General features: G+C 39.5%; 1 protein-coding gene across 13 annotated transcripts in view; it reads right to left on the reverse strand.

The window, feature by feature from the left end:
- Positions 1–20,484, reverse strand: part of RBMS2 (RNA binding motif single stranded interacting protein 2) — a 67,011-nt gene extending 46,527 nt beyond the window's left edge. For 3 of the 13 annotated variants that reach the window (XM_045789838.2, XM_045789845.2, XM_045789844.2), the window contains exon 1: positions 19,014–19,216. In XM_045789838.2, coding sequence (XP_045645794.2) covers positions 19,014–19,079 — 66 coding nt within the window. In that variant the 5' untranslated portion in view covers positions 19,080–19,216. Of the gene's footprint in view, positions 1–19,013; positions 19,218–19,973; positions 20,042–20,141 lie in introns of those variants that run through there. The other 10 variants (XR_015727216.1, XM_087869063.1, XM_045789846.2 and 7 more) reach the window with 8 other exon arrangements.
- Between the last annotated feature and the right edge of the window lie 6,342 nt (positions 20,485–26,826).

The following is a 26,826-nucleotide window of genomic DNA, read 5'->3' on the forward strand; positions in this document are numbered from 1 at the left end:
CACCCAACATCAAAGCACCTAAATATATTAAGCAAATACTAACAGATCGAAGAGAAATATACACAACAGTACAATAACAGTAGGGGACTTCAATACCCTACTTTCAACAATGAATATTACCCAGCAGAAAATCAATACAGAAATGCAGGACTCAAACTGTACGTTAGACCAAATGGCCCTACCAGACACATATAAGATATTCCATCCAAGAGCAGAATACACATTCTTTTCAAGTACACATGGAACATACTCCAGGACAGAGCATGTATTAAATATCAAAATAAATCTTTACAAATTCAAAAATACTGAAATCATACCAAGTATCTTTTCTGGCCAAAATGGTATGAAACTAGAAATCTGTAACAGGAAGAAAATTAGAAAATTAACAAATAATGTGGAAATTAAACAATACACTCCTGAACAGCCTAATGAGTCAAAGATGAAATTTTTAAAGTGCTGAAGCAAATAAAAATGGTAATGTAACCTACCAAAATTCATGATATGCAGCAAAAATAATGCAAAGAGGGAAGTTTATAGCAATAAATGCCTACATTGAGAAACAAAAATCTCAAAAAACCTCAAGGAATTAGTGAAAGAACATGTTAAGCCCAAAGTTAACAGAAAAATTGAGAGAATGAAGATCAGAGCAGAAATAGAGAATAGACAAACAAGTGCTGGTTTTTTGAAAAGATAAACAAAATTGACCACACATTAGCTAGACTTACCAAGAAAAAGAGACCTCAAAATTATACATAAGAGACATTACAACTGACACCACAGAAATACAAAGGATCGTAAGAGATTGCCATGAACCATTATACACCACCAAATTCGATAACCTAGAAGAAATAGATAAATTCCTAGAAACATATAACCTACCAAGTCTTAATCATAAAAACAGACAAAATACACAGAAAATCTGAATAGACCAGTAACAACTGAGGAGACTGAATTAGTAATCAAACACCCCTCAACAAAGAAAAGCCCAGGACCACACAGCTTCATGGGAGAATTCTATCAAATACTGAAAGAAGAATTAACACCACTTCTTCTCAACTCTTCCAAAAACTGAAGAGGAGGAAACATTCCCAAACTCATTTTGTGAGGCCAGCATTACACTGATATCAAAGTCGGATGAGGACACTATGAGAAAACAACAGACCGGGGCGCCTGGGTGGCACAGCGGTTAAGCGTCTGCCTTCGGCTCAGGGCGTGATCCCGGCGTTCTGGGATCGAGCCCCACATCAGGCTCCTCTGCTATGAGCCTGCTTCTTCCTCTCCCACTCCCCTGCTTGTGTTCCCTCTCTCGCTGGCTGTCTCTCTGTCACATAAATAAATAAAATCTTAAAAAAAAAAAAAAAAAAAAAACAACAGACCAAAATCCCTGATGAGTAAAGAAATAAAAATTCTCAACAAGATTCTAGCAAAATAAATTCAACAGCACATTAAAAAGACCATACACCATGATCAAGTCAGCTTTACTCCCAAGATGCAAGGATGTTTCAACATATAGGAATCAATAAATGTGATATATCGGGGCGCCTGGGTGGCACAGCGGTTAAGCTCTGCCTTCGGCTCAGGGCGTGATCCCGGCGTTATGGGATCGAGCCCCACATCAGGCTCCTCCACTATGAGCCTGCTTCTTCCTCTCCCACTCCCCCTGCTTGTGTTCCCTCTCTCGCTGGCTGTCTCTATCTCTGTCGAATAAAAAAAAAAAATCTTTAAAAAAAATAAATAAACGTGATATATCACATTAATAGAATGAAAAACAAAAATCATACGATCATCTTGAGACAGGAAAAGAAACTGACAAGATTCAACTTCCTTTCATGATAAAAATGTTCAACAAATTGGATATAGAAGGAACATAACTCAACATAATAAAGGCCATATATGAACTGGACATCTACATGCAAAAAAAATTAAAGTGGACCACTTTCTTATACCCATACACAAAAATAAATTCAAAATGGATTAAAGATCTAAATGCGAGACATGAAACCATAAAACTCCTAGAAGAAAACACAGGCGGTAATTTCTTTGATATCAGCCTTAGCAGCATTTTTTTTTTTAAACATACTTAATCCTGAGGCAAGGAAAACAAAAGTAAAAATAAACTTTTGGGTCTACGTTAAAATAAAAAGCTTTTACACAGAGAAGGAAACCATCAACAAAATGAAAAGGCAACCTACTGAATGAAAGAAATATTTGCAAACTATATAGTTGATGAGGAGTTGGCATACAAAATATAAAAGGAACTCATACAAATCGATAGCAAAAAAATCCAATTAAAAAATGGGCAGAAAACTTAAATAGACATTTTTCCAAAGAATACATACAAATGGTCAACAGCTACATAAAAAAGTCCTCGATGTCACTAATCCTTAGGGAAACACCAATCAAAATCACTACAAGACAGCACCTCACACCTGTTAGAATGACTATCCTAAAAACAAGAGAGAACAAATGCTGGCAAGGATGAGGAGGAAAGGGAACTCTGGTGCACCACCGGTAGAAATGTAAATTAGTACATATGGAAAACAGTATGGAGGTTTCTCAGAAAATTAAAAATAGGGGCGCCTGGGTGGCTCATTCGGTTAAGCATCTGCCTTCGGCTCAGGTTATGGTCTCAGAGTCCTGGGATTGAGTTCCACATCCGGCTCCTTGCTCAGCAGAGAGCCTGCTTGTCCCTCTGCCTGCTGCTCCCCCTGCTTATGTGCTCTCTCTCTCTTTCTCTCTGACAAATAAAATCTTTAAAATAATAAAAATTAAAAGAAAGAAAATTAAAAATAGAAATCCATGGAGCACCTGGGTGGCTCAGCCCATTGAGCATCTGACTCTTGGTTTCAGCTAGTTCATGAACTCAGGGTTGTGGGATCAAGCCCCCATTGGTCTCCACGGTCAGTGTGGAGTCTGCTTGAGATTCTTACCCTCTCCTTCTCCCTTTACCCTCCTCCCTCCCTGCTCACATGCGAGCACGCTCTCTCTCTCGCTCTCTGAAATAAACAAATAAAATCCTTAAAAGAAAGAAAGAAAGAAATCCATTAGATCTAGCAATCCCACTTCTGGATATATATCCAAAGGAGATAAAATCACTTTCTCAAAGAGATATCTGGAGTCCCATGTTCACTGAAACATCACTCACAATAGCCAACACATGGGACCAATCTAAGTGTCCACTGATGGATGAATGAACAAAAGGTTGTATATATACACAAAGGAATATTATTCAGCCATAAAAAGGTAATTCTGCTATTTGTGAAAACACGGACAGACTTGTACAGCATTATGCTAAGTGAAATAAGTCAGAGAGAGAAAGACAAATACTGTATGATCTCAGTTATATGTGGAATCTAAAAAACATCAAACTCATAGGAGCAGAGAGGAGAACGGTGGTTGCCAAGGGTTGAGGGGAGGAGCAAATAGGGAGCTACTGGTCAAAGGGTACAAACTTCCAGTTAGGAGACGAGCAAGTTCCAGGGATCTAATGTACAGCATGACGACTGTCGTTTAAAACTACTGTACTGTGTACTTCAAAGCTGCTAGGACAGTAGTGCTTTCATGTGCTCGTGGTAATAACAAAACGGTAATTATGTGAGGTGAAGGATATATTAACTAACTTTAGTGTGGCAAACCTTTGCAAAACAAATGTGTATCAAATCATCACGTTTTATACATTAAACTTACAGAATGTTATACGTCAATTATATCTCAATAAAACTGGGGTGGGGGGAAGCACCTGACAACTATGATGACCTACTTTAGAGCGGCAAAAGCTAGACTGAGGGGGATGAAGCATGAATAGAAGATTCTGAATTGAATGTATGTAATCATCTCTAGAGCCTCCCAAATCCCACTAAAATTATTGTAAAGGTTTAAAAAAGACACAGGGGTGCCTCTCGGTCAGAAGAGCATGTGACTCTTGGGGCGCCTGGGTGGCTCAGTCCTTAAGCGTCTGCCTTCGGCTCAGGGCGTGATCCTGGCGTTCTGGGATCGAGCCCCGCATCGGGCTCCTCCGCTGGGAGCCTGCTTCTTCCTCTCCCACTCCCCCTGCTTGTGTTCCCTCTCTCCCTGGCTGTCTCTATCTCTGTCAAATAAATAAATAAAATCTTAAAAAAAAAAAAAAAAGAGCATGTGACTCTTGATTTCAGAGTCGTGAGTTCAAGGTCCACGTTGGGTGTAGAGATTAGTAAAAAAATAAATTAAAACTTTAAATAAATAAATTAATGAAAAATTTCAAAGGACATAGAAAACAGATAATCCCAACATTTTAGACCCTGGACACCAGATAGATAAGTGACATATAACTTAGAGGAGCAAAGAAAGCTAAAACCTTATAGGAAGCAAACTAGGAGAACGGTAATTCTGTAAAATTCCACAAACACTCAAAAACTAGAGGCACCAAGTACCTAAAAAGACAGAGGTGTTAGCCACACAATCAGGCTACCACTACCCCACTTCTATCTCTCCTCCACAAGACAACCAGTTTATTCTTTGAGGAGGTTGAACCAGAGGGACTCTGGTTTCATAGCCACCAAACAGAGCTGGGTGGGAATAAATAGTAAAATGAAAACATGAGGATTAAGCAATATTGTCAGCCATTTCTCCAACCCCACCCTTCTTAGGAGACTGGAGTATTTCCCTCTGGGGAAACACACCACCACAATAGAAAAGCTCTATAAATGATGATATTCAGGCCCCTCCCTATGCAACAGCTTTTATCACCTATAGTGAAGTCTACAATTTGGTAAGGTTTTCCCATGCCAACAGCATTTCCATCTGGTCTTTTAATGCCTTTCACTTAAACAGCCAAAAATCATAAGACATCTAAAGAAAACCTCTGAAGTCAAAGACTAAAACGAAAAAGAAACTCAAAAGAAAAAGAGACAAAAGAAGAAAACTTAATGAACAGTCTTAAGAGATTCAAACAAAACTTTTTTATCTATGAAGTGAAAACAGATTTCGACAGAAAAAGGAACATACAAATACAAAAAAAGTTCTTAGAAATTAACAGTATGACAGAAGATAACAAAAAAATCCATAGAAGGGCTAGAAGATAAACAGAAGATAGAGGAAATATCCCAGAAAATAAAGCTTTAAAAAAAAAAGGAAAATATTAAAGAAAATAGAAGGAAAATACTGATGTGGGAAGTCCTATACAAAAACAGGGCTTCAGGGGCACCTGGCTGGCTCAGTTGGTGGAGCATGGGACTCTTGATCTTGGGGTCATGACTGCGAGCCCCATGTTATGTGTTGAGATTACTTTAAAAAATTTTTTTTAATGTTATTTGTTATAAAAACAGAACAAAACAAAAAACAGGACTTCAAAAAGAACACACAGAGCAAAATGAAGGGAATAAATTACAACAAAAAACCCTAAAACCAAAGGATATGTATTTCCAGGTTGAAATTAGTATACAACTCTAAATAAATAAAACCCATACAAGGTTCATCATCATGAAATTTTTTAAACACTGGGCTAAAGATCCTAAAACCCTTGCAAGGGAAAGGAAAAGGTAGGTTTCTAACAAAAACAAAAACAAAAACAAAAACAAAACCAATCAAATCCTTATCTTCTACAGCAGGAACGCAATATACATCTAAAATTGGACAACTGGGTGGCTCAGTTGGTTAAACGTCTGCCTTCGGCTCAGGTCATGATCCCAGGGTCATAGGATTGAGTCCCACATTGGCTCCTTGCTCAGCTGGGAGCCTGCTTCTCCCTCTGCCACCCCCCCCCCCTTGCTTGTGAGCTCTCTCTCTCTGACAAATAAATAAATAAAATCTTAAAAAAAGAAACAAAGAAAGAAACCAACCAACCAACCAACCAACCCTTGGACATATGGTCAAAGGATTTCAAGAAGAGTGCCAAGACCATTCAATGGGGAACGGACAGTCTTAAATAAATGACATTGGGAAAACTGAATATCCACCTGCAAAAGAATGAAGGTGGACCATTACTTAATACCATATATAAAGTTAACTTAAAATAGATCAAACACCTAAACGTAGAGTTAAAATTATAAAACTCTTAGAAAAAAACCTAGGAGGAGCACCTGGATGGCTCAGTTGGTTAATTAAGCATCTGCCTTCGACTCAGGTCATGATCTCAGGGTCCTGGGTTCCAGACCCCTGTTGAGCCCCCTGCTCAGTGGAGAGTCTGCTTCTCCCGTTGCTCCTCCCCCTGCTCATGCTCTCTCTCTCTCTCCCTCAAATAAATAAAATCTTAAAAGAAGGAGAAGGAGAAAGAGGAGGAGGAGGAGGGATGGGGGGAAGGAGGAAGAGGAGGAAACATAGGAGAAAAGCCTCATGAAATTGGATTTAGCAATTTCTTGCCAAAAACACACACACCAAAAAAACAAACAGAAGTAAAAAACAAAAGAAAAAATAGATGAGTTGGACTATATCAAAATTAAAAACTTCTGTGCTTCAAAGGATACAATCAACAGAGTCAAAAGGCAGCCTACAGAATAAGAGAAAATATTTGCAAATCATATATCTAATAAGGAGTTAATATCCAAACTACAACTCATCAACAAAAAAATAATCCCATTTAAAAAATAGGCAAAAGACTCAGGCATTTCTCCAAAGAAGATATGCAACCAACCAACAAACACATGAAAAGATGTTCAATATCACTAATCATTAAAGAAATGTAAATCAAAACCATTACAAGAGGTGCCTGGTTGACTTAGTACAGCATGCAACCCTTGATATCCAGGTTCTTGATATCTAGGTTGTGAGTTCAAGCCCCACACTGGGCATAGGGCTCACCAAACAACAACAACAACAACAACAACAACAACAACAACAACACAATGAGATACCATCTTACACGCATTAGTAGCTACTATGAAAAAAACAGAAAGTAAGTGTTGGCAAAGATGTAAAGAAATCAGAACCCTTGTGTACTGTTGGTGCGAATGTAAAATGGTACAACTGCTATGGAAAACAACATGTTGATTCCACAAAAAATTAAAAATAGAATTACCATATGATCCAGCAATTCCACTTCTGGTAATATACCCAAGAAAACTGAAAGCAGAGTCTTGAAGAGATCTTTGTACACCCATGTTCACGTACCTTATCCATAATAGCCAAAAGATGGAAGGAACCCAAGTGTCCCTCACTTGGGTTGAATGGATAAATGGATGAACCACAATATGTGGTATATATATGATGAAATATTATTCAACCTTAAAAAGCAAGGAAATTCTACATTTTTTTCTAAAGATTTTTACTCATCTATTAGAGAGAGAGAAAGAGCACAGAGGGAAAGTGAGAGGGAGAAGGAGACTCCCTGCTGAGCAGAGAGCTTGATGCAGGGCAGGATTTCAAGACCCTGAGATCATGACCTGAGCTGAAGGCAGACACTTAAATGACTGAGCCACCCAGGTGCCCCAAAAGCAAGGAAATTCTGACATACGTTTCAACACAGATGAATATTGAGGACACTATGTTAAGTGAAATAAGCCAATCACAAAAAGATAAATACTGTGTGATTCCACTTCTTTGAGATACTTAGAGAATTCATAGAGACACAAAGTAGAACAGTGTGTGCCAGGGACTGGAAGGAGGAGAGAATGGGAAATTGTTTAATGGGTACAGACTTTCAGTTCTGCAAGATGAAAAGAATTCTCAGATTGGTTGCACAATGATGTAATAAATTATTATTACATACTGTATACTTAAAAAATGGGTAAGATGGTAAATTTTGTTATATATATTTTACCATACCACAGTTAAAAATAAAAAATACAAAAATAAGAAAATGAGTGAGAAGTAAGGAAATGAAGACTTCATAGGAACTACTCTTTCAATAAGTTGTTTTTTTTTTTTAAGTAATCTCCACACCCAACATGGGGCTTGAACTCAAGACCCTGAGATCAAGGGTCACATGCTCTACCTACCGAGCCAGCCAGGCACTCCAGGAAGTTTGATTATGAAAGAGATCAGAGAAATGGGCAGTACTGGCAGGAGACATGGGATCAAAGCAGGGTATGGTTGCTTTGGGGTTGCTTTTGTTTGTTTAAGATGGGAAAAATTATAAGCTTGTTTATATGCAGATAGGAATAGGGGCACATGGCTGGGTCAGTCAGTGGAGCATGTGACTCTCAATCTTGGGGTTGTAAATTTGAGTCCCATGTTGGGTGCAGAAATTACTTAAAAATAAAATCTTAAAAACAAAAGTTTTTGAACAAACTGAGGGTTGACGGAGGGGAGATGGGTGGGGGGTAGGCTAAATGAGTGATGTGTATTAAGGAAGGCACTTGTGTTGAGCATTGGGTGTTATATGTAAGTGATGAATCACTAAATTCTATTCCTAAATAAAAATTTAGGGGGAAAAAAAGTTTTTCATATGCAGATAGGAATAGAGAGAAGGGGACCATATTTTCCATGGATAGTTTGTTATAATTGCTAACTTTAATGATAATTTACTATGTACCAGGCATTAATTACTAACAGTCCAATAAAATAGGTACTAGTATTACACTATTAGACATGGGGCTGTATGAGAAAGAGAGAAGTATAACTCAAGCTTTTTGGCTGAGCACCTGAGAAAATGAAGTCACCATTTACGGAGATAGAGAAGATATTGAGGACAGTTTGGCAGGAAGATAGAAAGCAGGGAGGAGCTCTGTTTTAGCCATGTTAAGTTTGAAATGTCCAATAAACATCTAAGTGGAGATGTCAAGGATGATAATAGATATATGAATCTGGAATGCAAGAAGGCAGTCTAGGTCGGAAACACAATTTGAGAGTTCCCATGATATGAATGGTATTTAAAGCTATGAGACTGCATGAAGTTATGAAGGGAGAAGTAAAGACAGAAAAGAAACTCAAGGGGTGCCTAGGTGGCTCAGCAGATTAAGCATCCGACTCTTGATTTCGGCTCAGGTCATGATCTCAGCATCGTTAAGATCAAGCCCTATGTCAGGACCGTGGTGTCTGCTTAAGATTTTCTCCCTCTGCTCCTCCCCACCACTCCTCCTGTGGGCACACACGCACCTGCACGCATGCTCTCTTTCTCTTAAAAAAAAAAAAAATTAAATTAAATTTTAAAAAGAAGAAAAAAGAAACTCAAGGACTGAATCCTGGGGAACTGCAGGGTTTAAAGATGAGAATAAAGTGGAACAAGCAAAGGAGCTTTAAGAGGAGAGGCCACAGGCACTAGAGGAACAGGAGAAATTGGTGTTCTGTAAAACAAATGAAGAAAGTGTTTCAAGGAATAGGGTGATCAACTGTGTCCATTTTGACAACAGATTAAATAAGATGAGGACACGAACTGACCATTCAAGAACATGAAAGTCACTCCAGACCTTTTTTTTTCCCTTTTTTTCTTTTTTTTTAAAGATTTTATTTATTTGAGAGAGAGAGCATGAGGGGGAAGGCAGAGGGAGAGGCAGGAGCAGACTCCCCGCCAAGCAGGGAGCCCAGTGCGGGACTTGATCCCAGGACCCTGGGACAATGACCTGAGCCAAAGCAGACGCTTAACCGACTGAGCCACCCAGGCACCCCTCACAGCAGACCTTCTTAAGAGCAGTTCTGGTAGAATGGCGGGAGTAAAAGCCTAATTAGATTAGGTTTAATAGAGAATGAACAAGTAGAGAGGATGGGAATCTACAATAAATTTTACAGAATGTGGAGAGGAACAAATTAGATACACTTGGAAAGCAATTTAGCATTACCTTTTTAAGGTGAATATTCACATACCTTATGACTCAGCAATCCAACTCCTGGGTACAAACACAAGAGAAATTCTTACACCAATGTACTACAAATATGAGAATGTTCAGTGCAGCAATGTTAGTAATAACAAACCTGGAAACAATCCAAAAACTCATTGGCAGGAGAATGGATAAATTATGGTATATTCACAAAATGAAATATCATACAGCATTGAAGAATGAATAAATCGTAGCTGTACAGAACATGAATCATGAAAGCGTAATACAGAAGGGGGGGGGAAGGCCAGAGGACTATGTATTGCAATAAGGCAGTATGGTAGTGGTTGACATCATAGACTAGGAGCCAGACTATCTGAGTTCAAATCCTAACTGGGCTGTTCACTAGTAATGTGGTTATTAAACTCTCTGTACCTGATTTTTTTTCTCATCTGTAAAATAGGGATAATAATGATGAAACAGTTATACGGATTAAGTGAGATAATATAAACAATTATACAACTATACACATAAAGTATTTAGAATAATGTAAACAAGCAGATTAAACATGATTTTTAACTATGTTTTTAAAAAGCAACAGAATGATAAATATAAAATTTAGGAGAATGGCTACCTCTAGAGGGGAGGTAGGCGAAGGGACAGGGAGATACTCATTAAGTATATGAGATTTATAGAAAATGATTCTAGTTCTTAAATTGGAAGGTGGGCTTACAGGTATTCATCTTTTTATTATGCTTTATAATTGCATGTAATCTTTTGTATTATCAAGTAATATATTAAAGATAATAAAAGAGGGGCGCCTGGGTGGCACAGTCTGTTAAGCGTCTGCCTTTGGCTCAGGTTCTGGGGTCCGGGTCCTGCCCCTGCCCCACACAGCACAGCATCTGGCTCCTCGCTCAATGGGGAGCCTGCTTTTCCCTCTTCCTCTGCCTGCCACTTCCCCTGTGTTTGTGCTCTATTAAATAATAAATTAACTAAATATTTCAAATAAATAAATGATAATAAAAGAAAAATAATGCAAGGAAATTAATGAGAGCAAGTATATACAACTCTTGAATAAACAACTCTTTCAAGATATTCTACTGTAAAGAGAAGAGAAATGGGGCAGCAGCTGGAGGAAGAAGTGGCATCAAGAAAAAAGGCTTTTTTTGATAAAAGAAATAACAGTTGGGGAGCCTAGCTGGCTCAAGTCAGTAGAACATGCGACTCTTAATCTTGGAGTCATGAGTTCAAGCCCCACGTTGGGCGTAGAGCTTATTAAAGAAAGAAAAGAAAAGAAAAGAAAAGAAAAGAAAAGAAAAGAGAAGAGAAGAGAAGAGAAGAGAAGAGAAGAGAAGAGAAGAAGAAGGAGAAGGAGAAGGAGAAGGAGAAGGAGAAGGAGAAGGAGAAGGAGAAGGAGAAGGAGAAGGAGAAGGGAGGGAGGGAGGGAAGGGAAGAGAAGAGAAATAATAAGTCTATTTATCCACGCTGATGCAGGATTATAAATATTATCAAATATTACCGATTCTCAAAATAACCAATAAAGTATATCTGCACTTTAAGATGAAGAACTCAAGGTCAGAGAGCCTAAGAAACTTGCAACTAGTCACACAGCTAATAATGACAAAAGCCGCAATTAAATTCAGATCTAACTCCATATTTCATGATAGAATATACATGCTGCTTTCTTTCATTTAACCTTAATTTAATGCCTAACATCAGCTTAATTACATTTATTAGAATACGTATTTTTCAGTATCTACTAGGTACGCTTAAGAGGCTGTTATCAGGTGTTTTGGAGGATAATAAACTGAATGACCCTGTCTCTACCTTTACAGTTTATATTCCAATAAAGATAAGACAATGACCTGATTCCAAAACAATGCAAAATTATATAAATTACCATATATGAAATACAAAATATTATAGAGGCTCAGGAAAGAAAAGTCGTATTGAGGGCTGGGAGGTAGAGGAACTAGGAGAAGCTTTCTAGAAGAGGTAACATTTCAGCTGAACTTGAGAGATAGATAGGGTTTTGCAAGATGGTTTTAACTGTGAGCTGTTGAACAGCCACGATCATGCCTTAGCCCCAGGGCCTAGCTTGCTGGAGCTGTTTAATGAATGTGGGTGGAGGGAACAAACAGAAAGGCCATTCCAAAAGGAAGGGAGGGCAACAACAACAAAGGATCAGAGAGGCTGAATAGTGGAGGCACAACAAAAACAAAAGTATCAGACAAAAGAAGGGAACAAGAACAGGAACATATGTATTTGGAAAATAAGTATCAAGTAACTCACCATTATTCTTTTTACATTTTGGCTCCCATGTCTCCCATCTTTAAGAAAATTCTCTCGATATCACCCCTATCCTCTTTCTGCCTTTCTCTCCTTTCTCTGTTCCCCATCTTTTTAAAATAACAACTTTATATATATATATATATATATATATATATAATTTACGTACCACGTAATTAACCCACTCGAAGTATAAATTCAATGGCATTTAGATCACAGGTTCACAGCCAATACCACAATTAATTTTAGAACATTTTTATGACCCCCCAAAAATTCCAATACCCATCACCAGTCACTCCCTATTTTCCCCCAACCATCCCCTTCTCCCCCAGACCTAGGCAACCACTAATCTGCTATCTCCATAGACTGGCCTATTCTGGACATTTCATATAAATGGAAGCATAAAATAGGTGGGCTTCGTGAGTGGCATCTTTGACCTAACATAATGTTTTTCGAGGTTCATCCATTTTGTAGAATGGATCAGCACTCTATTCCTTCTAATTGATGAATAAAATTCCAAAACTTCTATTGTATGGGTACGTACATACCGTATTTTATTTATCCATTCATCAGCTGGTGGATATCTGGATTGTTTCCACTTTTTGGCTATTATGAATACAGTTGCTATAAACACTGTGCACAGGTTTTTGTGTGGACATGTTTTAATTCCTCTTGGGTATATACCTAAGACTGCGTTTAACCTTTTTTATTTGTTTATTTATGAGAGAACGAGGGGGGGGAGAGAGAGAGAAAGAGAAAGCACGAGCACATGCAGAGGTACGGGAGGAGGAGCAGAGGGACAAGCAGACTCCCCACTGAGCCAGGAGCCCGATGCAGCGCTGGACCCCAGGACCCTGAGGCCATGACCTGAGCAGAGACCACGACCTGAGCCAAAGTCAGAAGCCCAACCGACTGAGCCACCCAGGCACCCTGACTGGTTTAACCTTTTAAAGAACTGCCAAACTGTTTTCCAAAGCAGTTGCACCACTTTTATGTTCCCGCAAACAGTGTATGAAGAGTCCAATTACCCCATGTTATTACCTGTCTTTTTGATTATAGGCATCCTAGTGGGTGTGAAGTGGTATCTCATTGTGGTTTTGACTTGCATTTCCTTGATGGCTAATAATGCTGAGCACCTTTTTCAGGGCTATTTGTAGATCTTCTCTGAAGAAATACTTATTCGTATATTTTGCCCATTTTTTAAATTGGGTTCTGCTCTCCATCTTAAAGGTCTTAAATTAGTCCATACACACCATCTATACTTCATTACCTTCTTATAATCATCAACCCACTACAACCTCACTTCTGCTCCCCACTCTGAAATAGCTTGTCAAAATTGCCAACCACCTCTACAGTGACAAAAATCAATGGGTACTGGGGCACCTGGGTGGCTCAATCAGTTGAGTGACTCTTGACTTCGGCTCAGGTCATGATCTCAGGGTCATGGGATCGAGCCCCACATTGGGCCTCACGTTCAGCGGGGAGTCTGTTTGAGATTCCCTCTCTCTTCTCTCTCTTCCCCTCCCCCCTCAAATAAATAAATCTTTAAAAAAATAAAATTAATAAAATTTAAAAAAAAAACAAAAAACAATGGGTACTCTTCAGTCCTCATCTTCCAGGATAAAACTCTATAGTTTGCACATCTGCATTATAATTCCATCTGACCTCTTAATCTATATTTTATGTCATCCTGTTTCTTGTATTTTTCTGTCTTAACAGCATATTTTCTTATGGAACTAGAAGGTAAACCAGTAATCCAAGGGTATATCCAGAGAACTGCAGGTAAAACAACTGGGTAAAGCAGAGTGAAGATAATGGAATCAAGGGGGGCATAGGTGGGGGAGATAAGGAAAGGCTGGATAACGGCACCTGGGTGGCTAGGTCGGTCAAGTCTGACTCTCTACCTCAGCTCATGTCTTGATCTCAGGGTTGTGAGTTCAAGCCCCGCAATGGGCTCTACACTGGGCATGGAGCCTACTTAAGAAAAAATTCAAAATAAAAATTAAGGGGTGCCTGGGTGGCTCAGCTGGTTAAGCATCTGCCTTTAGCTAAAATCATGATCCTGGGATCCTGGGATCCAGCCCCAATCACATCCAGTTCCTAATTCAGTGGGGAGCCTGCTTCTCCCTCTTCCTCTGCCTGCCCCTCACCCTGGTTGTGCTCTCTCTTGCTATCCCTCTATCAAATAAATAAATAAAATCTTTTAAAAAACAAAATTATTTTATTTTTTATTTTTTTAAAGATTTTATTTATTTGACAGAGAGAGACACAGCGAGAGAGGGAACATGAGCAGGGGGAGTATGAGAGGGAGAAGCAGGCTTCCCGCTGAGCAAGGAGCCCGATGCGGGGCTTGATCCCAGGGTTCTGGGATCATGACCTGAGCCGAAGGCAGATGCTTAACAACTGAGCCACCCAGGCACCCCACTAAAATTTTTTTAAATAAAAAAAAAAAAGGAAAGGCTGGATAAACACTGGGTATTGGGCTAGGATGTGGGCTTTGCTTAGCAGGTAATATACAGCCATTAAAGGGTTTTATACAAGAAATGCTCAGCACTAGACTGACTGCTGGGATGTTGGAAGACTGTCATGGCAGCAAATATAAAGTCATTGGCTGGGGGGGTGTGCCTCAGTGGCTCAGTCAGTTAAGTGACTGACTCTTGTTTTTCGCTTGGGTCATGATCTCAGGGTACTGAAATCGAGCCCCAGGGCGGGCTCTGTGCTAAGACCAGAGTTGGCTTGTCCCTCTCCCTCTGCTCCCCTGCTCTCATGTTTGCTCTCGTGCTCTCTCTCTCTCTCTCATAAATAAACAAAAAATCTTAAAAAAAAAATGCTTTAGGGGCGCCTGGGTGGCACAGCGGTTAAGCGTCTGCCTTCAGCTCAGGGCGTGATCCCAGCGTTATGGGATCGAGCCCCACATCAGGCTCCTCCGCTATGAGCCTGCTTCTTCCTCTCCCACTCCCCCTGCTTGTGTTCCCTCTCTCGCTGGCTGTCTCTATCTCTGTCAAATAAATAAATAAAATCTTTAAAAAAAAAAATCCTTTAAAGTTATTTGGGGGCAAGCAAGGCGGGGAGAACTAGGAGGCATGGCTATCACGTGGGATACCTATTATAGTTGTAAAGATAATCAGTAATGAGTGCATAAATTAGTTTAGTAGGGCTCAAAAGGTAAGGGAGGGATCAAAGGAAAGGCATTACCACTCAACTTAAACTAACTGAATCAACTTTATTACGGACAACAGAATAGCTGCCCCCAGTCAAGAGATGCTAGACCTAAAAGTTCTTAGTCCTCAGTTTTAATAAGTCTGATTTGATGAAAACTAGCTGAAAATGTAGTAAACACACAAAAATCATCCTTCCCTGTTATAAGTATAAACGATTATAGCATTGCTTCCCACTTTCTTCTCTCTTGAGTAAATACTTAAAAACCTTCAGGTAACTCCTGCTTCTCAAAGAGTGAAGACCTAACAATGGCCACCAGTCAGTTCTACTCCCATCATTGCTTCCAACCCCCCCCCACCACACTGGTCTTCAATATGTTAAGATCAAGAAGAAATAGAAATTTATGCAAAATAGGTTAGGCAAGGCAAATTATCCCAAGTTAAACACAATCTCTTTTCTTTTTTTTCCACAGGAAATAGTTGTTGATGCTCTGAGGAGTTAAATTATAATAACACATGCCAGGAAGATGATGTCAGGGAAGGCGTGGTTAGGCCCTTTACAAGTCTGAGATTCCTTTAGTTCCAAACATTTCCTCTTTCAGTCTCACCTATACTCAAATCTCTCTACCAAGGCAACTCTTTCAAACGTTGAAGAAAGTGTTGAGACCCCAGAACTCTGATCTTTTTACTTTTCATTTCTTTTAAATGAACCAAAGAGTAACTGAAGGCCATTAAAACAGACATTTTTAAAACAGGCACTACATTATGTTGCAGAATCAGACTCTGAAATCCACAATCCCCTTTCTGTGACTATCTGAATTCCAAGAAAAGAATGGATATTCAACACTACATCTTGAGAAAGAATCTGCCTTTATTAGGAATTATACACTCGCTGGTTGTATTCCTGTATTTACCACAGTCATAAACAGTAAGAAAACTGTGTCGTGGACTCCTCAGGTAACAACTTCCCCGACAAGTGGAGTATACAAATATGCTTCAAAATAAAACAATCCTACTTTTTAAAGTCAAGTAAATAAAATTAATACACTTTCAAAAAAGTCACAACACTGGTATATAAATAGCTCTTCTGAGCTTACTGGTGATTACTGCTACTCCACAAACTAGAAGTAATGACTATCGTAAATTCTGACGTAAAAATTCTCCTTCAAGAAAGCAGATCTCTACAATCGATTATACCTAGATTTTTGTATTACATAATGACAGACAATAAAAGCAGATATTTAGAATTTGTATTTTTCAAAAGTTTAAATTTGGGTTGTTCTTCTTCAGTTTTTCAAACATTTTGGACAGGTCTAAGAACTTTTTCACATAGACTTGATCTACTTGAGAAACTGAATTATTAATAGAAATGGCAAATAAGCCAATGTCAAAATTGAAACTTAACTTTGTCATAGAAAAGTCTAGTAGGATACATACTCTAAATTGCTACCACTTATTTTCCTTGAGGGGTGGGATTTGGGTAAGAAACTTTAGGACAGGAAAGGAAGACTTAAACATTTTATTTTACATACCTCTTTATGCTTACTTTTTTTTTTTTTAGTGGGCATGTCTTAAATTTATTACTAAAAACTAAAAATTATTTTAAAAATGTAACCTTGCCGGTGCCTGGTAGCACAGTTGGTTAAGCGGTTGACTCTTGGTTTTGGCTCAGGTCTTGATCTCAGGGTCCTGGGACCAAGCCCTGCAATGGCTCCAGGCTCAGCACAGAGTCTGCTTGAGGCTCTTTCTCCCTCTCGCTCTGCCCCTCCCCTCTTCACTCTCTCTCTCTAATAAATAAAATCTTTTTAAAAAGTGTGAAAAACGTAACTTTGGGTGTAAAAATTTACAAATTACATGAACAAATCCATCTAAACACTCTCCCTAAAGGAGAAACACATTAAGCACTGCATGTCAACACAAAGAGCAATGCAATAATGCTTTAAATATACTCAATATTTACCAACCTATGTACACATACGAGGAGTCATATATACAGCCACAAAGTGATGTCATCATAACACTGACCTGTAAGAACCCACACAACTCTTGATTGCTTCTCAAACCTTACAAGTTATCAGAAGAGATATGAGATGTGAATCCTAGACCACTATTATACCTCTTTATCCCCTACGGTATCCTAGATTTAGAAGGTGGTTAAATGGGGGCGCCTGGGTGACACAGTCGTTAAGCGTGTGCCTTCGGCTCAGGGCGTGATCCCGGGGTCCTGGGATCGAGCCCCACATCAGGCTCCTCCGCTATGAGCCTGCTTCTTCCTCTCCCACTCCCCCTGCTTGTGTTCCCTCTCTCGCTAGCTGTCTATGTCAAATAAATAAATAAAATCTTTAAAAAGAAAAAAATAGAAGGTGGTTAAATGTTTCCTACACTACAAGACAGAAAGGGAGTGAAGACAGCTAAGAGAAGATTTTAGATAGCACTGAATACGTGAAACCCCTAAGAGGAAAAAAACTAACTTTTGGAATTCTTTTTATTTTATCTTAATGGGTCTGGGTAACCTGAGAGACGTGAAGAAAAAAAATTAAGGAAAGTTTCATATAGTACTATATAAAATTTGAAAGGAATAAAAACAGATGAAATATCCTTCTGGGGGTGAGCAGGTGGCTCAGTTGGTTAAGCACCTGCCTTTGGCTTGGGTCATGATCTCAGGGTCCTGGGATGGAGCCCTGCATTGAGCACCACGTAGGTGGTGCTTCTCCCTCTCCCTCTGCCCCTCCCCCACCACTCGTGAGCTCTCTAAATCTTTTTAAAAAATTCTTCTATCAAAATTATATATTCATATGTGTATGTGTATTATTGATAACCAACAAACATATATGGACCCATATTTCTTAAGGATATAAACAGAATGAATACCATTATAAACTGACACTAAGTGTTCTAGTTCTAAACATTACCCACTCCTTTCACTTTGTTTAAATTACCTATAACAGTATCTTTAGATATATGAGAAAGCAGCAGGAATCCTTCCAGAACCCTCCAACACTCCATCAGATGGGCAAAAGATCCCTACACCCATGACATCTTTTTTCTTCAAAGAACTACATGCCAAGAGAGAGGGTCAAGGGTCTTTCTCCTACATCATGAGGTTCCTCCTAATCAGGACTATGTGCCCTGAAATGCCAAGAAACTACCAAGGATATTCTCTGGTGAATGTCAGTATGATGGTCTACCTCTCATTAGACTGCCCATGCTCCCAAGCACAGCACAATTCTCTGGCAACCGTGGGTTAATCACTAAGACTCTAAGGATCCCTGCTGAGCCTGGCTATCAGCAAAGGTCCAAGCACCAGCTCAGCAGCAGAACCCAAAGAATCATAGAGCTTTCTGCCAGTATGTTCTCTCTTAGGACTCCCTCCCTATAGGAGGGGTGGGGTAGGGTCTCTACCTAGTCTAGAAGAGTATACCCAGTTCTTGACGAAGCTGTTGTGATTTCACGGACTATATATTTCAGCTACCTGATAATGCTGGTGGAGTGGGTAGAAAGAAAGGGGGGGTGCACATAGAAACAGTTCATCAAAAAGATCAAAATAACCTTGGTGGGAGTGGGCAGGGGACCAGGGTTCGAGATGACATATTATCCCAGTGGAGACTGGGTATATCAGCAGGAAGTCAAACTAACTTCATTCCACAAAGATACAAACTTACAAGCCTGATTTGTTTTTAATTCCCCTGCCTTCTCAGGCCTCACACACAAGGACTATAAGCTGCTGGAACTTCAAAACCAGGTGAGAAAAGATGCCGAAAGAAGTGCTGGAAAAGGGAGAGGCGCTGAGTGGAGAGAGGAATTTCGATCTCCTCTTACGAAGAATGTTAAAGCCAAGGGCACTCCCGGATCCCCAGGAAAGGAAGTCGCTGGATTCCAAAAAAGCACTTTTCCCTACCTTCTTGTTGTTCTTGTTATAGCCAAAAGTCGAAATCCCAGGCCTGGAAGTCACTGATAGCAGCATTTTCTCTTTAATGTAAGGGAGCTGAGAGAGAGAAGAGGGAGAGGGAAAGGGAGGGGGAAGAGAGGGGGAAAGAGAAAATGAGAGGGAAAAGGGAGGGGGAGGAGAAAGGGGGAGAAAAGGAGCAAGAGGGAGAGGGATGGGGGGGTGGGTAGAGAATGAGCTAGGGCTGCTTGTTTACGTCACTGAGAGAAGTTAACCAAGAGTCTGAATGAGACACTTCCACTGGGTCCTAATGCCCCAGATGTTATTTTTCACAGTCTTGGTAGTTAAAGCAAAAAGAAAAGTCTTAGGTCTACCTCTTTCAACTCCATTCCTTTTCCAATAAGAACAAACTGATTCCCCTGAAAAGACACCAAGGATTTTTTTTTTTTTTTTTTTTTTTGCCTTAGAGCTATAAGACTTAGAAGCAGCTTTCAAGCTTGATTTTAAAGGGGCCACTGGGACACACTGCCTCAGAGAACATGTGAGGACAGCCATACTGAGAACGAATATGTGAGATGAGCTCAGGGCTTTTCCCACACGTTACACTTACAGTGATCATGCATGAAGAAGGAACAAACAGAAGAGCTCGCCAAAGAGCAGAGACAGAGTAGGGGAAGTAACTAGCTTCAGATCCTTGGATTGTTCTATTCCTCTTGGGTCACGCTGATGGGCTAATGCCTCTCACTCCTTTTCAGATTCCCCCAGGCATTTTTCATACTTAAGAAGGAATTATCAAACTGGACTAGGTCACAGATTTGGTGTCTAGTGGTTTATGTTCTTTCCCCCTAGCTTTACTGAGGCAACCCTGCCTACCTAGCAGTTTCTTCAACTGTAAGCTATCTTGTTTGACTCTTTATCCCCCATTTTCTGTCTTCAAGATCCATGAAGCTCAAACAATTAAGAGTTACTCACCAAACCTGGAATTTATGCCCAAACTGAAGTTCACAGAGTTGGAATGTTTGCTTCAAGTTGTCTCTGAGCTGTAGGAAAAAATTACTTTTAAAAAGCATATGCTTCACAGAGAAGAAAATACAAAGTTCTTAGGGAAGAAGAACCTAACACAGTTGAGACCACACTCACCTCTAACAGTTTCAAAGTATGGCCTGTGGAAGTAGCCTTAATAAAAAACTTGTAGGAAAAAAAATTCGAGAATGATACCCAGTAACTCCTACCAATCCAAATGGAATAGGGATGTAAAATCAAAGCCTTCAAATCCCTTCTTCAGGTCACCGTGTGCCATCACAGATATTCCCTTTGTGTTATCACAGATAACACAAATTAACCCTGTCTGCTTTGCCACAGCAAACCTTAAGCCCAAACCCTGCCTTAAATGAAGTCCCAGTCTCTATTCCAGTTTTCCAGTCACCTTTTTGCTATGATAATGGGACAGACAGTACTAACAATGTGCAGAGTAAATACACACATACCACACACCACCCCCAATCTCTAACTTTCATTTCCAATAGGACAGGAAGTGCCTGCTCAGCTCAAGGGACACAGGAAGGGTGGGAACAGCCTCGATGTGGGAACTGCAACGGAGACTGGAAGAACAGCAGCCAAATGCAGTAAATAAATTACTAAAGGCATCTCTCAGTGCTACCATATTTTTTTAAAGTCCCTTTTCGGCCCTCAGAGATTCTCATTCATTATATGCCAAGTCATCCTTGCCATTCAGGCCCTTAGTTGATTTCTTCTCCCTTAGCCTAACAACGTCATACAAAAACCTTAATCTCTAAGACCTGATTTATAATGGGATTTATAATGCCAGTCAACCTATTTTAACTTTTTAAAATCTCTAACATTCTCAACGTGTTTTGTTCTCCTACTTTATTCCTTAATGCCCAATGATATTTTAGAATTTAAAATAGGGGCGCCTGGGTAGCGCAGTCAGTAAATCGCCTGACTCTTGGTTTTGGCTCAGGTCGTGATCTCAGGGTCATGGGCCCCTCCTTGGGCTCTGAGCTCAGTGTAGAGTCTGCTTGAGATTCTCTCTCCCTCTCCCTCTGCCACTGGTGCTACCTCTCAAATAAAATAAATAAATCTAAAAAAAAAAAAGAATTTCAATAGTTAAAACCATGAGTTTTAGAGAAAGACAGACCATGAGTTCAAATGCTGACACCATCATTATTATTTAAGTGACTTTACATTAAGGTACTTAACATCTCTAAACCACTCATTTGCAAATAGAGATAATACCTATTTCATTAGCCTTTGGAATCAAATCTAAGTTGTAGTCCAGTTCTGTCACAAACTGAGTGACACAGAAAATTCCCTCATATGTCTGAATCTTTTCTCATCTGTAAAACAGGATAAAGAAAGAGTATCTATTTCCTAAAATTGTAGTGAAATAAGACAATACACATAAAGCCCTTAGGAAAGTCTTTGGCACTTGGTGAACACTCAACAGATATTAGCTCCATTATGATTAATTACTCTATCTCCCAGTGTGTATCCCTATGGGTACTGTATAATCCAGATTGGACGATGTGAAGTGAGTATTTCCAAAAACTAGTATCTTAGTTACATTCAAAAGATGATATTAGGACAAGGCAGGCTAAACTTTATAACTGGAACTACTGGATAAGAAGTTTCAGGAATCATCCATCCAATTTCTTTTCTTTCTCTACATTCTGTAAGTAAACAATCTGATCATTCAGAAATTCTTAACTTTGATCAGAAATTGGTGGAACATCTCTCTCTTTTTTTAAGATTTTATTTATTTGACAGAGAGAGACACAGTGAGAGAGGGAACGCAAGCAGGGGGAGTGGGGAGGGAGAAGCAGGCTTCCCGCTGAGCGAGGAGCCTGATGTGGGGCTTGATCCCAGGATGCAGGGATCATGACCTGAGCTGAAGGCAGACGCTTAACAACTGAGCCACCCAGGCGCCCCTGGTGGAACATCTCTTATCCCTAGAAAAAAAGGAAACAAAATAATACAGAATCAAAGCTCAAGAGATATGACACCCAGCTCCCATTTCTCTACAGTCCTACTACTCTAAGAAATAGAAATTGATCAAGAAAAGAAAAGAAAAAAGAAGGATCTTCATGCATCCTAACATTTAATACCATTTCTTCCTCTTAAAGTAGACAGTATCAGAAGGAGATTGGAAGATGGAGGCAGAGTAGGAGGACCCTAGACTCACTTATCCCACAAATACAACTAGATAATTATCAAATCATCCAAAGTAGGCCACAAATTGACCTGAAGACTGGCAGAATAAGCTCCACAACTAAAGGTAGGGAAGAGGCCACATCAAAGAAGACAAAAAAAAAAAAAAAAAAAAAAAAAATGCACTCACATATATTTAGTATTCCCAAAAATTCTCAGAAATAAAATAGAAACTAAATCCAAAATGAATTTCATGTTCATATGATCTGGGAAAATATTAGGTATTACAATAAATTTAAGAATATTGATTTAATTAAAATAAAGTTTTCAGGGGACGCCTGGAAGGCTCTGTCAGTTAAGTGTCTGCCTTCCGCTTGGGGCATTAACCCCCAGCAGGGGATTGAGCCCAACACGGGACTCCTTGCTCAATGGGCAGTCTGCTTCTCCTTCTGCCTACTGCTCCCCTTGCTTGTGCTCTCTTTTTCTGACAAAAAAATAAATAAAATTAAAAAAAAAAAAAAGTTTTCAGGGACACCTGGCTGGCTCAGTTGGTGGAGCATGTGTGACTCGATATTGGTGTTATGAGTTCGAGCCCCAAGTCGGGTGTAGAGATTAAATTTTAAAAAATACAGTCCTTAAAAAAATTTTAAATTAAGAAATGAAAAGTAAATTTTTAAAAATAGAATTTTCAGTCTTAAAACTTTGCAGTTATCAGCCTTAAAATTAAAACTTTTATTTTTCCTGTGAAAAGAAAAAAGAAAAGAAAAGAAAAGGCGGGGCACATGGCTGGCTCAGTCAGTAGAGCATGCAATTCTTCACCTGGGAGTTGTAAATTTAAGCTCCACATTGGGTATAGAGATTACTTAAAAATAAAATCTTTAAAAAATGTAAAAATAAAAATAAAGTAAAAGTAGACAGCCTATCAGATAGAAGGGAGATAAAGAAGAATCCAATTAAATAAATTCTGTTTTATGTGAGCTAATACAAAAATCTAAGTATTTATAGTCTGTCTAGTAAGTTCAGGGCCATAGAAGGAAAATGACCTAGGTTTGTGAACCGATGCTAGAGGCTAATTAGGTCAAAGAGCACCAACAAGACCACAAACTACATCCTTTATTCTGGTAAGTATATGTTTTAAGGAGGTTATGGAATTTTGTGGAAGTGACAGAGAATGTAATAGAGATCCATGGTTAGATTCAGGAGACACAGGAGAGGAGGAAGAATCCTATTTCTTCAGTGTGTTTGACACCCATGCCCATCTCCTTTGCCCATTATTATATTGCCCACATTTTTCTAGATCTAATCAATGCCTCTCAAATTCTTGATTCTCATGGGCCCAGCACTAAAGAGTTGTTTTGAGGGGAAAAAGTAAAATAGGAGATGTTGAAGACTTGTCTTGGAAAGAGACATTTCCACCTGTGATTCAAGATAGCCTGGTTTTTTATTTCTCCAAAAAAACAACACTTTTAAAGAAGTGTCTCAAGTAAAGGATCTGGGGCTAGATCAAGTCTGATCTGTATGTTGAAAGATGTTTGCATGCAACTATCGGCCCCTCCACATTAGGGTGGAGAACTCACGAGAACGTATTCCTTGCAGATGTACTAGATCCTAAATAGACATTCAGCTGCAGCCAGGCTGGTGTAGCACATGCCTATGAAAGCAGTGAGACAGGGACAGTTTGCTAGCGAAATTCTGAATTTGGTTCAGAAACCTGAACAAAGTATACTAGGGCCAAGGATGCTTTTTCCCCCGCTAGCTATTAATATTCTCTTATGGATTATCTTTCCTCCCTTTGATTAACTTTTGTGTCCAAAGACTAGATAATGGAAAGATACCAAAAAGTTGAATTTATTTCATGGTAAAAAGATGAGGTAATACCTTAGGAAGAAGTGAAAAAAAAGAGTATATTTAACACATCGTCTTCCTTAAGAAGGAAAACTAAGGGAGCTGCACGCAACAACAAAGGAGAGGTTAGCCCCACCCCCTTCTGATGTACGATGGAATGACAAAATTGACTTAAAACTAGAAATTGGGGAAGTCTGGCTTCTTAACTCCTTGAGTCAGTCCACTGGAAAACAGGGAAAAGGACAACTCTGAAGATTTACCTCAGACTCTATATCAGGGCTTAGAGTACATTCTCTTCTCCTACAGCAACAGATACTTTTGGCCAAAAATTATTGTAGGGAATATCCTACCAAAATTTTCAAGTAGACTTTTCCTTTGCCAGACACTAAAGAAATACAGGAATCAAATCATAACTGGGCCAGAACATGAGCATAATGTAAAAAGAATAGACTGGATTCTATGCATACCCAGAATGAACTGCATTGATTATATGGTAATATTATATCCTCTAAATGTGTATTTCCTTTGCACCTGACACATTAATTTTACTTAGCCTCAGCTATCCCTAAAATAAATAACTCAGATGATCCCAGTAGGGACCACAACTGAATTCAACAATTAGGCTGAACAAATGAAATCGTTGTTTCTCTAGGTCAAATAAGAATATCTTCAAATAGACGAATACTGGCAATTTCATATCGTTAAACCTAACACTGCAAAAAGTGTACGACTATGAGGATGATACAGAGTCAGAATACTAATTAATTTGCATAGTTCCTTTCCTTTCTCCTCTCTCATTTTCAGAGGAAAAAACAAACTTAGGGGTACCTGGGTAGCTCAGTCGCTAAGCATCTGCCTTCAGTTCAGGTCATGATCCCAGCGTTCATGATCCCAGCGTTCTGAGATCGAGCCCCGCATTGGGCTTCCTGCTCAGCTGGAAGCCTGCTTCTCCCTCTTCCACTCCCCCTGCTGTGCTCCCTCCCTCCCTGCCTCTCTCTGTAAAATAAATAAAATCTTAAAACAAACAAACAAACAAAAACCTAGAGGGGCACCAGGGGGGCTCATTTGGTTGAGAGTCTGACTCTTGATTTCGGCTCAGGTCATGATCTCAGGGTCGTGAGACTGAGCCCCACAACAGGCTTCATGCTTAGCGTGGAGTCCGCTTGCCCCTCTCCCTCTGCTTCTCACCCCTGCTCTCTCTCTCCCTCTCAAATAAATTTTAAAAATCTTTTAAAAAAAATAATAACTAGAGAGATAAACTTACTTGCAAAGGTCATGGCAGTCAAATAATGCCATAACTGACACCGGAATCCAGACTTTCTGTCTCTCAGTTCAAACTCCTTTCCATATCAATCGGATTTGCCTATAAAATTAAAAATTCTGAGAGGGACCCTGGCTGGCTCAGTCTGTGGAGCACAAGACTCCTGATCTCAGGGTCATGAATTCAGGCGCCCACATGGGTGTGGAGCCCATTTAAAAAATTTTTTTTAATTAAAAAATAAAAATTCTGATAAACATATAGAAATAACAAAGGAATAATCCTAGGATTCCAGAGGTGAAAGTTCAACTATTCTCCTCAAACCAGCTCTTTATCTCAAGTAGCGGTGAGGAACAATATTTTGGCCTATTATTAAATTGCATAATGGACAATACTTCTAGGAATAAACTTACCACGGAAACAAAAAGATTTGTAGAAAACTACAGCTGTTGGACAGACACATGAAAACATGCTCAATATCACTCATCATTAGGGAAATGCAAATCAAAATCACACTGAGATCTCACCTTATACCTGTCAGTATGGCTAAAATAAAAAACTCAAGGAATAAGTGTTGATGAGGATGTGGAGAAATAAGAACCCTCATGCACTGCTGGTGGGAATGCAAACTGGTACAGCCACTGTGGAAAAGAGTATGGATGTTACTCAAAAAGTTAAAAACAGAACTACCCTACAATCCACTAATTGCACTACTGGGTATTCACCCAAAAAATACAAAAACACTAATTCAAAGGGATGCATGCACCCCTATGTTTATAGCAGCATTATTCACAATAGCCAAATTATGGAAGCAGCCCCAAGTGTCCACAGATTGATGAATGGATAAATAGAAGATGTGGTGTATATATATATAATGGAATACTATTCAGCCATAAAAAGAATGAAATTTTGCCATCTGCAATGACACGACAGAGCTAGGAGTATAATGTTAAGTGAAATAAATCAGTCAGAGAAAGACAAATACCATATGATTTCATTCATATGTGAAATTTTTTTTAAAGATTTTATTTATTCATTTGACAGAGACAGAGAGACAGCCAGGGAGAGAAGGAACACAAGCAGGGGGAGTAGGAGAGGAAGAAGCAGGCTCCCAGCGGAGCAGGAAGCCCAGTGCAGGGCTCGATCCCATGACTTTGGGATCACGCCTTGGGCCAAAGGCAGACACTTAACAACTGAGCCACCCAGGCACCCCCATATGCGGAATTTAAGAAACAAAGGAGCAAAGTAAAAAAAAGAGAAAAAGAGAGAGAGACACACACACAAACCAAAATCAGACAACTACAGAGAACAAATTGACGGCTACCAGAGGGGAAGTGGAAGGAGGGTAGGAGAGAAACAGGTGATGTGGATTTAAAAATATACTTATGATGAGTGCTGAGTAATGTATAAGAATTGTAGAATCAGGGGCGCCTAGGCAGCTCAGTCGTTAAGCCTCTGCCTTCAGCTTAGGTCCTGATCCCAGGGTCCTGGGATGGAGCCCTGCATCTGGCTCCCTGCTCAGGGGGAAAGCCTGCTTCTCCCTCCCCCACTCCC

Source organism: Ursus americanus, chromosome 17 (assembly GCF_024610735.1).
Source record: "Ursus americanus isolate L20-20 chromosome 17, mUrsAme1.1.p, whole genome shotgun sequence".
Classification (NCBI taxonomy): domain Eukaryota; kingdom Metazoa; phylum Chordata; class Mammalia; order Carnivora; family Ursidae; genus Ursus; species Ursus americanus.